The following is a 15,934-nucleotide window of genomic DNA, read 5'->3' on the forward strand; positions in this document are numbered from 1 at the left end:
ATCATTTTCAAAATTTAAATTAATAGCGGTACTGTGACTACTATATTAAATAATCTGACAGAAGTTTTTGAAAATCTGAGTTGTTTATTGCGTTTGCCTATTAACTTATAAGTTACTATTATGCTAACCTTGTGAATATATTTATAAGTGATTTCGAAAATGTCACTATCAAAATCTGCTATGCAAACTCAATAGTAAATTGTTTAAACGATTTGTGACTATAGCTTGAGTGTTTGACTAAGTAATGTTTTCGGCCTTAGATTTTTATCTTCGCGTGAATTTAAATTTTTGAGAGGTGATGGCCAAAAGAAAATAGTCTTATCATGTTATTTTTCACATAAATATATTTATTCTATAAATGTTTAATGAGAACAAAACAAAAATCTTGTAAGAGGTCCTAAAAAACAAGAATTACATTTTTTGAAGGGCGCATGCAAAAACTAAAATAATATATTGGTTGAGAAACATTATGCGTGTGGTACACGCTGTAGCTCTTTAGTCGTATAACAAATATTACAATAATAGACGCCAATGTAAAGCGTATAACAAATTTTTTTTCTAATACAATATATTTTTTTAACCTTTACCACCCGGACATAGTGCATGTATGACCGTAAAAGATTTCCAAGTTATTAGTAGGAACCTTACCGTATATTTTATTGCGTTTATACTATATTATGTAATATACGACTATACGAGTAGTATGTATATTATATTTAATATTATTATTTTTATCACGTGACCGAACCTTAGTAATATTTTCAATTGTGAGCTACACAGCGGTATTATTTTATTTATTTTTTTATATATTGTCAATACCTACATTTCCACTTATATAATAAATTAAAATATATATTATCGTGGTTTTTACTTACAAACATACCCAAAAATCTAAATATCTAAAATATAATATACCTAAGAATAAACTAGATATCAACTACAAATAATTTAGTTGATATAGGAACATATTTGAATAGATAAGTACATTTTGTTATAGTAACGGCTAATAAGGATCCTCTATTATTAAATATAATAATATCTATGTAATTTACTTATAGTTATAACTTCACAAACACCATACGTATGCGCTTATTGCTGTTAGTAGTATTCTATATAATATATTATATTCATGGATATAATTGTTTCATTAGCGTATATTATATTGATATTATTTATTTAAAATAATAAACATGCAGTTGCCACTAAACAAAAAATTATAAATAATTTTTTTTTTCATATTTCAATATTATTAATTCATATTTCTAATGATTACAACTATGTATAATATATTTTAAAAATATTATGTCTTGAAATATTGGGAAAAAAATATTGTGAAAGTGATGAACAATATAAAAATATTTCGCAGTCGGTAGGATTCGAACCTACGCTCCCAGAGGGAATCTGATTTCTAGTCAGACGCCTTAACCGCTCGGCCACGACTGCTTCGGTGATAAGAAACATAAAATTGTATGCATTTAGCGCTATTATTTAAAATTATTCCACAATATATTATATTTTTTATAACCTATATCATATTCACAATCAAAATAAAAATCATATAATAAAAAAATTAAATTTTTTAAAAAAAATAATCCATATATTTATTTAATAGTTGTGGTATTACCTAGTACTTATCTGCATTGTAATATTTTTATTCGTTTTTTGTTTATAAAACGAATTAAGTGCCTTACTAATGTTTAATCGTAATATTCTAATTAGTGTTATTTTTATGATAAATCAAAACTGTATACTATCGCTATCGAATACTGATTAATATTATATTTTAAATAATAAACAAAACATGTAAAAGTATATATTGTCTGTATAATAGAGTAATAATAATTGGTCACGCAAATCAACTTCACGACATGGAATTTATTTTTCATTGGCAACATGCATCCTATAAGATTTGTATTATAGAATTTTAATAATATTCGTAGAATTAAATATTTGAAGAAAAAAAAACAATCAATATTCTGTAGTCTTATTGTACCTTGTAGGTACGTGTATAGATGTTTGTAAATGCACCTTTATAATATTGATATAGCACTAGAAAATATGGGTACAATACCTAATATTAATATTAATACCACACCGTTTGATGATGTCCTTAATACCAATGATAACCAATTGTAATTTCTGATTTATATTTTATATAATAAACGTTCATCGTTTTTTTAACCATATAATTATAATATATATATATATGTAATATGTGTAGTGTGTACTTAGGTACAAACAGGAGACCTGTATATACGAGGTAGACGTCAGGTACCTTGGCTAAACTTTTGATAGGTTTATTATTTTTATTCACTAATATAAGTTTTCAGAGACAAAATAAATAATGAAAACTTTTTTTTGACTGAAATTTGATCGCTTTAAACTTTTTCTATAATTCATATCACGGTAAAAAAAAAAATACGTAGACGTCAGTGATAATATTATGTCTTATGTGAATTCTATATTACTATTTATTTATTTCAAAAATTTATTGCTTGATAACTAATTTATTTGTCTTAGCATAGGCAACATAATAAGTCTTTAATTTAAGATATTTACATTTTTTAAATTAATATTCAATATTTTGAATTCTTTTCTATATTTATAATTACACATTTTAACTATAGGTTAGATTTAACTATAATAATTTTATTTTATTTAATAAAATGTATTATTTGGTTGTTGAACTTAGAGTTAGATCCTATTGCTGTGTCCAAGTTGTGCGGTATTATGATGACGATTGCGAGGTCATTAGTTACATTAAGTTAAAATTAATCTTACTATTAGTATCGTTCCACATAGCACAGATTTTATAAAATATTGATTTTTTACTTTTTGCCATTAATCCATTTTATATGTATGATATTGCAGGATGACCAATACAAAGACTGCTTATTATAGTTTTTTTATTTTTAAATTTTTAAATTTTGTCATTCGATGATAGTGTTTTGAATTCCCATGGTTTTGAATATTGTTTTTCGCCAGTACTTACAGGATTATTGTCATTTAACTTGAATGTTGCCTATTTTTTTTTGTCTATATAGATTTTAATATTCATAAGAATTGTATGTTTATAGATTCTATTGATTTTTTAGCTTCTTTGTATGATTTTTCGTTTCCTTTTATATTTCTATGACCGCATATCCATATATATATAATATTTTATTTCCATATTTTGTGTTTCGAATGTTTTTTTCAAGTCTTGCGATGTCTGTTGTATTTTCTGTGTTATTTTTTAAACTTTTTAGTGTGTTCTGTGAGGTTTTTATATTTTTATTTGTTTGTAAAAATAATTGATTTTTAGATAAAAGAGCTAAGAAAAATGAATACGCCTAGGGCTTATTTGGCTTAATATGTTCCTGCATACAATATAATATTGATCTTTCTTTCCTTATTGTAAGTAAAATTTCGATCATCTGCAGATAATCATAATAAAATAGGTACAAGACGAGTAAGTGGTCGGTTTTGAATTAGATATTATGGTACCTAATTAATAATAAGCAAATATAGTAAATTTGTGCCAATATTTTAAATATACGGCTCACTGCCTATTTGACCAAATTTGTGATGGACATCATGTTGTTAACTAAAAGAATATTTAGCTGCATTATACGAACCCGCCTGGAATAATACCTCTGAGGTCACTGAGCATACAAATTAAAATATATTTTTGTTGTGAGGAAGCGTATACGAATTTTCGTATAGTATTATTAAAATAAATATCTACGTTATACCTAGGTAATAAAAAAAAGTAGTTCATACATATTACTATAGCTGGTTTATGGGCGTTAATTAGTTTTATTTGTTTTTCATTCTAAAATAACTTTTGTGAAATAAATATTTTCTAAAAAAAATTGTGTAACTCATTAATTTTAAACAATTTTTGTTAAATATTAAATGGACAATAAAAATGTGTGCAATTATATAATGTTTTTAGGTGGTAAATTATGCATAAAATATAAATGGCCGGGTGTAATAAAGTTTTAGAAGTAAATAATTAGGCCTGTTAATGTTTAACATGAAAGTTATTCTAGTGTTTTTTAAGTTTTAAATAAGTTACCATTTTTACTTCAGTATAAATAAACAAAGGTGAGTTGTGAATTAATAGAATTCGTTTTGCGTTTCTTATTGGAACAGCTTAAATATATTTTGTGTCTGATGGTATATTATTTTCAAAATGTATTAGATATAAAATCATTTTATTCTAATATTTTAATAATTTATCAAATGAAAAGTAAATTAGAAGAAAATGTTTAAACTTTGTGATACTAGATAATGAAATGTTTGTATTGGTACAAAAGCGATAAGATGTCATATTGCTTAAGTTCAAGTCTATATAATTTTTTTTAATTAATTAACTTCAGTGACTATGTAAGTCACTATATAAAATATAATACTGAATAATAGGTATTTATTAAATTAAATCTTATAATAAAATAAAATAATTATATAAGAATAATTCTTATATTATGTCTAATCAACTGTTAATAAGTTACGCTTCACGGTATAAATACATTTACTTATTGTTTATTATTACCGATTTTAGTTAATTTATTATTTGTATTGGCAAGAATGTTTTAAATTATATATTTCATTAAAAGTATATTTTATGCATTATTCACCGTGAACTAGGTAGGTAGCTTTTGCCAAAAAAATAAGATTATTTTATTCATACGTTTTCTATTTATTTACATTTTAAAATCTGTTTAATACATTATACATACCTGGTTTATCTGTTCCTACTGAATTGATACATATTTAAATACTTCAAATGATTGTGATATACTCATACACTCTGTATACATATTATATTATACATGATAGATAATACTATTCATGCAGCTTACTTATGTACTTTCTATTGCACAAGCATGATAATCAACTTATAGTTTAAGTAGTGGGATATTATAATTCCTAAATAGAACACATAAATATTCTGAAACGTTTTTATGATTAAATATATTTTGAATAATAACTAAATCACAATATAATCTTTCAAGAATTATTCCTTATTATTATTATTATTATTATTATTATTATTATCTAATAAATTTGATCTTTAGTTGTCCATAAAAAAAAAAAAGTATATTATTATAACTTTACGATAATTTTTTGATCTTGTATTGCATTTTTAAGCTATTGGTTTTAAAAATTGAATGCATTTTAAACTAAAAAATAATTTATCAAACATATGAACTTTAAACGTTTCAACTAGCATTTTGATCCAACTTGCTACTAGCAGAAACCAGATGTCAGATTTCCCTCCATACAAAAAAAGATAAATAAAAAATAAAATAATTAGATAAAGTAAAACAAAGCTTAAAACCAATACATTCATTTTTCTATTCAGAATCTAAAATAATAATAATTTTTCTTTTATAAAATATAATACGATTATAAAATATATAGAAGTAACCGTATTATCGCGGGATTCGTTATTGTAGGACTAGGTTACTCAGATACGTTATATTTGCTGGAGTCTCAGACTTTTATTTTTATTTGTGTACGTTACACTTACGTTTATTGGTTATCGTTACGATGAGTTATATAAGTACTTATAACGTATAATTAAGTTAAAGTGGTGACTTTATTTTTTAAAGCCTTAAATATTCTACCAATAGAAGTAGTCTTATTTTTTTCTTCAAAATTGTTTTGTTTTTGCGCTGCAGCATAATATAATTATTTAAAATATTACAACCGTAAAATTTCACGGTACATGAGAAATAAGATATTAATTTGTTTTAATCAAAAGTTATTAATTTAAAAAGAAATAGTATTTTAAATAATCTATTTGAATATTTTTATATTCGTGATAGGTACGGTGTAGTTGAGTTTTTTTGTCGTTATTATAAAATCGCAAATTATATTTAACACAAACATATTATAATTTATAAATGATAATGATTTTTCTATTTGAAGGTTGTGTGGTTAAATATAGATACATAAATTATTATGATGATAATTTTTCTTCGTTATCCAAATTAAACGTTATGCACATTAGCTATTATTAGAATATTATGTAATACGTACAAACGAATTTTTATTCACTTTTACGAGCATGTACATATTATTGTCTTTATAAGGTTTTTCGTAAGTTTCTAGGCAGAGTTATTTCAAAGTATGTGTCAGATGGTGTATGTAATATTTATGTATGTGTACAGTGTAAAAACATACGTTTAAGTTTACTTCTGAAATTACTGCGACTAAGGTGTGTACGTATATTATCATTATCGTACACTTCACTCGTTTTAATCTAAAATTAATTTATAAAAATCCAATTTTATAGTATATTCAGTATCAAATATCATTGTAAAATTCTTATAACTTTTATAAATAATTTATAAGTTTCATTCTAAAGTTTTCGCTACACCTATATTATGGGAAATGGTAAAGGTTTTAGGATGTTTAATGTGGTTAAATTTCTATAAATTCTACACAGTCTTGGCTAATTGTATCTTTCTAAACGATTTAAAAGAAATATATATTATAATACGTATTAAAAAAAAAATTACGTAGGTTTAAAGTACCACTTATTATACAGAACGTACCTATCTATAAAAAAATATGTATATACTATATATAAGATTTCGGCATACAATTAATGTATAATTATCTATGATTGTATATATATATTAAATATATACATAATACCATAGCGGTATGGAATCATTAATATTTAACTTTTCGACTTTTTTAAATGTAAGACTCTGTTTTACTATTAAAAAAAAATGCTTGATTAATAATTTGTATATTTAAGATTTGTTTAAAACGTGTGTTTTGTAATTTTATACAGTATACCTAATATGTTAATTATATAGTTAGTCTAGAGAAATTATGTTTTCCATTTACTAAACGAATAAGTGACCGCAGCATATAGCATTATGACCAAATACTAGAATTATATAATTAGTGTATTTATAGGACGCGGATTATGTTTACTACGTACAACGACTAAAACTTAGGCAAAGGATTATTTCTATATAATAAATTATTTTCACGATCCGCCCAAGTTAAATTTCGACAACTCTCCTCCAAATTAACTTATCCCATTTTTTCATTATTTTTCTGTTTAACAACAATAATATAATGGCAATAATATTGAATAGTGTTATTAATATTTTTTTGACACATTGTTTTTATTTAGTCGTAATGTTTAATATGTAGTACTTATATATATAATAACTATATTCAAGAAGAAGAAAAAGAAGAATTCGTTTTTTTTATAGGATGATATATATTATATTAAATTTTTTAAAACAAGTTAAATCGGAAAGTGGACTGTTGATATTTTTCATTTAAGTATTTTAGATTTTATATGAATTGATTTAATATTAACTATTAACATTTTAGAATGATTGATGGTCTTATTGGAAATAATAAAACATACATAGATAGTATTTGTTTTAAATAAAATTTAAAGTCAATTTTTAATATTCTGGATTTTATTAAAAAATAAATAATTTTAATAGGTGATAAAATAATTAATTATACTTATATATATATATATATATATAACCTTTTTTATTAGCAAAATAATTATGCTAATGACTTATGCAGGTAGTTAATTGAGTACCTATTAAACTATGATTTAATATATATAGGTACATTGTATATTATACAGGATGATGGACCGAGGACACATAATACCCTTTTTTTTTTAATAATGGGTAAAATAAAGGGGTCTTCATTTGAAAAACAAAAATATGTATCGCCATAAGACCAATTTAATGATACAAAAAATTGTATTAAATATGCTTCAAACGTACTTAAAAATTCTAAAAATCATATTTTTAATTACTCCATTATTAAAGAAAAAAGAGGTTATTGTCCTTGACGAATTACTCTATATATGTTTATAATGTATATTGTATAATATATAATATAGTATATTTAGTTTAGTCTTTTTTCAGCTTAAAAGTTTATTTTATTATATCAAATTATTATTTTATTTTATATATTATGTTAAAATGTAAAGATTAATTGTGTATAATTTTGTATTATTGTAGAAAATCGTACAATATTATCTGACTATAATTAGTGAATAAATATATATACTACTGTTCAATATTAATACATAAATGTAATATCACATTTGGTACACTATTTTAACTTTAAAATGTATATTCACTTATATTTAAATTTTTTATACTAGTACTTAGGAAGTTAAATAATAAATATATAATCATGAGCTCTAATAAGTAAAATTTTAGTCAAATAAAGATTTAATATTATATCAACAAATAAATTTATAAATACCTTAAAAACAATCAAATGTACCTAAATAAATTTATTATTCAGTTTCGTTAAATAAAAATTGCAAATTTCTTCGTTTTATTTCAAACATATTAAAATTACATCTGAATGAATCTATATCTTTGTTGAAGTTTAGGTGATTAAGAGAAACAATTGATCTTATGCTATTTTATTATTAGGTAATATCATGGTAATATTTATTAAATTATAAGTTCACTTAATTATTTAGGGGGAGGGGTAAGTGCTCTGCCATGTCCCCCTCTTAATGAGCGTTCACATATATAATTAATCCAGACATTTTATTGAAACGTGTCATGTTAGTACTAGGTATATATCAAGTTTAAAACTTACGTTATATAACCATTGTCCTATTTAGTTAGTATTCAACAATGAAAACATATTTAAAAAAAATAAACTACAGATTCCTCTCTTTTTACAACGATGGTCATTCGTTCACTAGTTATTTTGTATTTTTTCTGGATGTCTGTGGGACCCATTAAAATCATAAAGGTCCTCCACATTTTCAAAGGACCGAATTTTTTTTATGTACCACCAATCGGTAAAGTTAATATTTTGCGGTGGCGTCGTTGTGTTATTATGTGAACCCAAAGCTTTGCATAAGGTTTTTGACGTCATTTGCAATACCTTTCATAAATCAAAACCAAAGAGTGTTGAAAAAAAGTAGTCGCAAGGACCTAAACGGGATAACGTTATGAGATTTAGAAAAATTTCTGTTTATATACTATACAAACAGATTTGGTTTATGTAATGTATTTTGGAGAAAGGTTTTCATGTAAATAAATATAATACATTTTACTGTTAAACTCAATATTATGTTTAATTTACATTGACTGAAAAATAAAAGGCATATTTTATATCTCCTAAAAATATTTTATCAATTCAAATTTTCACTACAACGTCTGATTTTAATATAAATATTATTTAAAATGTATTATAATATTGTAGCAGCAGCATTAGTGTACAGAATTCTATACACAACAATTACGTTAAGTTTAAATAAAGAGATGTTATCAAAATAACGACATTTATGATTATTGTCTTAGTTAGTAATAATATACAGTTTATTGAACTATGAAATTGATCCTTTTTTCGGAACCCATCGTATTTTCCAACAAGCTGTTGTTTAAACTTTGCGTAGCAATGATATGCTGATATACACTGTATGTATTTTAGGCATTTGCATTTATTTGTTCAAAATTAAAATCAATCTTGCACATTAATTATGTAGTCCTATCTAATGTCAGCATTTTTAAAAAAAATAAGATTTTGAATATGTTCAAAACTTCCTTACTATACTTTCTATATGCAGCAACTACGTGATAATATATTATAATATAATTAATAATAATTGTTAATCATGATTATATCTCAATATTATATTTAACAAACATCAGTTGAGACTTACAGATAATTTCAATATTACATTATACTATTAATACTTATAATAGTATGCATTATTATATGTAGTGTATCTATATACGCTGATAATATTTAATTGTCATATCATTCCTAAAATTCTAAGCAATATAATAATAACGTAGTTTTGTCCACAAAATCTTAAAATTATATGCTATATTCAAGTGGTTGGCAATCTGCGGGTCCTATATCTGGCCTGCGTCCGCTTTAAATTTTAGAACGACGAAATTTTTTTTGTTCATTTAATTATTTTAAAGTTCTAAACAGTATTTTTTTTCATAGTTAATAATTTAAGAATATAAATTTTTTTTTTATCCGGCCCGCGAACTTTTTTTTAATTCATGAATATGGCTCGAGAGTCCAAAAAGGTTACCGACCACTGTGCTATAATATTATATTATTAGTATCCAATCAACCCATTATTATTGAGCTTATATATTCTCAGAACCCCATTTTTATCAATTTATATGAATTAAAAAAAAAAATAGTTTTTTTATTACCGACTAATTCGATTGATGATATGGAACTTTATTTAACATAAATTATTCAAGAAACACAATAAATAAATTGTATCCTATTGAGAACGTTATACTTTGCGTTCTTATTTATCCATAATATAATCTCAGTATATATACTTGCATATTATTGAGCTATATTGATGAGAATTTATTATACATATGTCTAGCTGTATGTATAGCTATTGTCGTTCTATGATAATGCATATTACTATATTGTTTTAAATTGAAGACTGATGACAATTTTCTTTGTAAATATAAATAATTATTATTATTTTAGTTGTAGGTACATATCTCTAGTAAGTATATTTTACTTCATTACATATCAAAACTTCTATTCCCAAAATATCTGTATGCCCATTGTTTAATAACATCAGTGTACCTGTATTCTGTTGAGTATAGATAGGTATTTACATTTGTATTAATATTAGGGGTGTAGTACTGTATATTTTTAAAGACTCCTATCACTGTAACAGTCGTAACTCAATTCGGTATGGACATGGTAAATGTGTAAGGTTGATTGAAAATTATATAAATATGACAAATATGTATATCGTAATAATAGTTAGATTCTTTTAACTGAATATTAATTAAATTAAATCAAATAAATTATTTCCTTAAATAAACTATATTTTGGTCATTTTTAAATTGATATTTTAGTAAAATAAATCTTTTTATTCGCTAAATTAACTTATTATTCTCATCATGTATCTTCGTCGATTAATTTTATAAACCTTGGAGCAAGAAATATTATTAAATTTAAATACTACTTGGAAAACTTTATACTTAGATTGGCTAATAAAACCAACATAAAAAAGGCAACTTGATTTTATAATAAACATATTTACTTTATACTTTATACTTCATACACAACATAATTTGGAATTTTCAACTATCATAAAAAATAATACTTTGTTTTTAAATTATTAAATTTTTAGATATAAATAATAATTTAAAATTATTATGTATGGTTTTATTTTTTTCTCAAAATAAAATAAAATAATGTTGTTACTATATTATAAGAACCTATAAAATGTTAATGTTAAAAAAATATTTGTTTTAAGTATTTTCCAAAAATATTGACAATAAGAGTGGAAAGCTCAAGACTTTATTAATTAGTATTGTTTTAATTTTGTAATTATTACTCTAATTAATATTTTGTCTTGATAATAGATGCTTGTATATATAAATAAAATAATGATGTGTAACAAGGTAAATTAAAACTAACATAATTCATTTCAACGAGAACTTCAAATTAACAAACTATATTTTATTATGTTAGTAGTTGCTTGCAATTGGTATTAATTTTTTAGAAATGTTGTAGAATACATTCCTACCCTGTAATATCCCGCTATTTAATCTAATATAAAAATTACTTATTGTATAAACAAATGTATTACTGATTGTTATTATGCTTTTTTAATAACAAAAAAAAATGAGTGTACGCATTAAGAAATTTGTTATGACTGAAGAAATACTTTAAATTGTTTGTAATTCATAATATTTTTATTGAACAATTATGAAATATCATTCGGTTATTACTTTTTGTTTACTATATAATATCATTTAGTACTTAATATTTATTTTTATTTTTATTTTTCTGACCGCCTCTTAATAACTAATTATGAGTTAAGTTTTTCAGAAAATCGTTTATATATAAGATAAATATGAAGTATAGAATAATAAAATTGAATAAAGGGATCTTCTTCTTATTGTTGTTCCCTACCTATTTTGTTACAATGATTTCACCATTTAAAGTTTAAAGAAATACGTATTTTCCTTATTTCAATGCAATGATTCAGTCATTATGAAAAATAAAATAATTGATCATAATAATATTCTAATTTAAGAGTTATTTTTATTTTATCTGATCTTACTATAATAACAAAAAAGAGATTATTAGTAGTGATTTATAATTGAACAGTGTTTTATTTTTGATAAAAATAATTAAAAAGCTCAAATAAATTCACTAAAATTTTAAAAGTATTTCACATAAATAGTATAATTATTTTCATAATCAATATTTTTTTATGCTCATTCACATTTATATTTTATTTTTAAGTTTGCTGATGCGACGGGAACATAAAATGGTTCGGATGCGACCGTACGGCATGTGCCCACATTTTCAATCCACACCGCCAACGGATCACAGACCACCGCACCAAGGATCAGGCGATGGTCGTTCTAGGACCGACCCTAAGTTATTATTACTTGTTGAGACTGCATATCCGAGGCTCGGCAGAGAACTAGCCGAGACACTCGTCCATAATAGACTGAGGTAAGAAAACAGAACTTTCCAATTGCGTGTACTATACAAGCAAAAATTATGCTTATAATTGATATCTTTTTTCGTAATAGGTTTATATAATAGATAAATTATATCGTCTCCAAAGATAATATACCTCTTAAGTATTTTTAGCCCCTTAAAATATATTTATCTGACAAACTTCTATGCAGACATGCAGTCCTATGTTAATAATAAAATCTAAATATAATTTTATATAGACGAGCAGGTATAATTTTTAATTTAATTGTTAAGACTCCTAAGTATTAAATAATGATGTTTTTTCTGAAACTTGTAGCCCTTTTGCAGATTACTTTTATTAAGAAGATTATAACTCCCTCATAAAAAAAATTATCCTATTATATGTTTTAAAAACTCCCGAATAGGAAAACGTTTCTACTACAACCTGATATTACTATTATCAGTAATAATACCTAATACATTAATGCGAAGTACGTCATGAGTTTGCAAGTATATAGTTAATTTTAAATCCATGTATAAATCGCAACTAGTAAATATATGAACATTTTGACGTCCTACAAATTTATACAAAAACTATTTTTAAACATATGCAAAAAAATTTAAATTAACTTTTTTTAGCTTGTTTAGAATTTTATATTTATGAGTATAATATTATATCAATAATATAGAATAACTCAAACACAGATATATTCAATTTAATTTAATTTAAATTATATTAAAAAAACATTCAATTTTATTTTCGTTCTTATAAAATATCTGCAGAAAAAATATTTTCTTAAACGTTTTGTCATAACTACATCTAAATTGTTACTTTACAATTTACTGCGTATTGGATATAGTTTTGTTTGAATTGTTTCTAGTGTCTATAAATTCATTATATTTGTTTAATTTAGTCGTTAATTTCCGGAAAATCTGGAACATATATTTTGTTATAATTGCATATTTGGAAAATCCTTATTTTGCTTTTAACGTGGAATACACAATTTATTTACTTAACAAACTTATAAAATTTATACGAATGTTCTTTTCATATTGTGATCCTTATTTTTCTTTTAATATTCGGCTTTTTTTTATTATTTAAATATACAGAATATAAATATATTTTCGATGTCATTTAAGTACTTCTGAAATAAAATTATTAACTATATATAAATCCAGCATCTAACCAACGCGTATTTTAACTGACTACTTTTTTAGCCATAATTATAGCAAAGGAAACGCCTCATATAATCGAAAGTGCTATTTATGTTAACTTAATGACATTGTAATTTTAATTATTTAGACCCTCTAACTGAGTGTTAGTCATAACTCATAATTAGAGTTTTCTTAAACTAAGCTTGTTCTTATTGTAAATTATATTCTATGGCTTTTAACAAGTTACTACAAGTTTGCATAAAAGGCTACTGTTATAATTTTTTAATCCTATAAATTGTACAAAACAACCAAAAATGCATAATCTAATCATAAATTTATAGTAATGTTTAAGTAAGAAATTAAATATATCATCTGAAAATCATTTTGCAATAAATTTTGTTTTGGCTTTAATATTTTTAAATACTTTGTTATATTTTTGGAAAATTAATTAGATTTTAAATATTTACAGTTAGGGGGATTTTAATGTTTTCATTGTGAAACAGTAATATATTCACTGAAGTATTTTGAAATTAATACTATATAGCCATCTTAAAATGAAATAATTTATAGTAACTCCGTTAGGTATAAGTTGTGTATATTAGTGAACAACTAAATACAATAATTATAAATCAATCTGCTATTCAAACAACGATGGTGAAATCAGACGTGTATACTGATAATATAGTCGTATGTCTGTGTATGATATTATGTTATTATCCTGATGTGGCGTTGGATTAATTCCTTACAGGATAATAATGAATGATGGACTAAGTCGAGTTTTTCAAGTATTATGACTTACGTGTGTCGTAAATATAATAATAATTAGATCGAAGTATAATAAACCGTCGAAAGCCTCCAAATCGATAAAACACGTTCTTAGCAGCTGTGCAGTATATATACAACTATATAGTCATATAGTTATTGCTAATTATTTTTGGTACATCAATCGAAACACCGACCAAATCTCTAACGTTTCGCGCACATTCTACCCTCGCGAAAAGATCAAAGCAAAAGCCATAGGTAAAAGGCAGGATCATGTGTGGCTAAATACCGTTTTAACTTTAGGTCCGGCGTTGAACTTTTGTTATATCAAACTGTCGAAAGTTTTGCTGTGTGTGTTTTGTCCATTATGACGGTGGTTTGGTAGTGATTGCGTATAGACCAATAAGATGCAATCTATCCTAAGTTTTTTCTTTTTCCAGTTGGTACACGTAATGGTTTTAACTTTTATGTTAGCGATGAGTTTTGTTCTTAGATTTCTTATTAGGATGAAAAAATGTGTTTTATATGTTTTTAAGCAATTTTTTCGGTTATATGTTAAACCACTGAATAGCAGATATATAACCTATATAATATCAGTATATTCAGCCATACTCATTTGAAACTTTGTAGCTTCAACCATGTTCAAAATTTTTTTTTAATTTCCACTAGTTATTTTAATTTCATCTCATGCTTTGTAAATTTTGTTTTTCTTTAATACAATATCTGTAATCTAAGTTCTTAATCTTAAATTTTAATAGTTTGAAGTTTTATTTTTGTTTTCCAGTTATGTTATCGACAACGGACATCGGCTCCAAAATCGTTATTGTATCTTATTGCGCTGTTGCAATTCTATCGTTATTTGAAAATTCTTCTGTACCAAGACAATTATTAGTATACATATTTACTACTATTTGTGGTGATCTAAAAATTGCATTTTGTAAAAGTATTTATATTTATCAATATCATTTGACTAACAAAATATTCTACAAAATAACGTCAAATCATTGTTTATTATTTATTAGTATACAAGTAAATATCTTTGTACCAATGAAAATATGCATACTCTAAGTACATGGAATTAATATGTGTTGTACCTATGCTTAACAAAATTTCATTTGTATATTTTTTTTTATGTTTATAAACATACATTTTTTTTTTATGAAAACTTGTTCATTTCAAAAATATAAATGCATATCTTAATTTATCAATAGTTTTTAATAACGTCTATTATTTTGTATGGTGAATCAACAATAGCTGACCATGCCATCAATATTTTATATTTTTATTTTTAATATTTACTATCCAACTTAAAAATATTATTGAATGATTGTATAAATGCATTTCTATGTAAAAATGATATGTGTCACAATGTCCCAATAGTTAGGTCAGATTGTTCTGCCAAATCTTTTAGATGTACTGTATAAAGGCGTAAGACTTACTTTACCTTCAATATTGTTGTATTTACTAGCTATATTAACTGAAGTGAATTTCCCATTAGGCACTGTAGCCAGCTGCCTAGGGCAGCAAAATTTGGAGGGGGGTGGTGGCAATTTTTGTAGTTTCATTA

General features: G+C 24.1%; 1 protein-coding gene and 1 non-coding gene across 2 annotated transcripts in view; one reads left to right on the forward strand and one right to left on the reverse strand.

The window, feature by feature from the left end:
- The window catches only part of LOC113548896 (bifunctional heparan sulfate N-deacetylase/N-sulfotransferase), a 61,129-nt gene that overhangs the window by 25,833 nt on the left and 19,362 nt on the right, over positions 1–15,934 (forward strand). The window contains exon 3 of the mRNA XM_026949996.2: positions 12,268–12,483. Within this exon, the coding sequence (XP_026805797.1) occupies positions 12,268–12,483 (216 nt within the window). The remainder of the gene's footprint in view (positions 1–12,267; positions 12,484–15,934) is intronic.
- On the reverse strand, positions 1,362–1,443 carry Trnas-aga. The gene has a single exon. It is a non-coding gene; the product is annotated as a tRNA-Ser (tRNA).

The sequence above is a fragment of the Rhopalosiphum maidis genome, chromosome 1 (assembly GCF_003676215.2).
Source record: "Rhopalosiphum maidis isolate BTI-1 chromosome 1, ASM367621v3, whole genome shotgun sequence".
Taxonomy (NCBI): Eukaryota; Metazoa; Arthropoda; class Insecta; order Hemiptera; family Aphididae; genus Rhopalosiphum; species Rhopalosiphum maidis.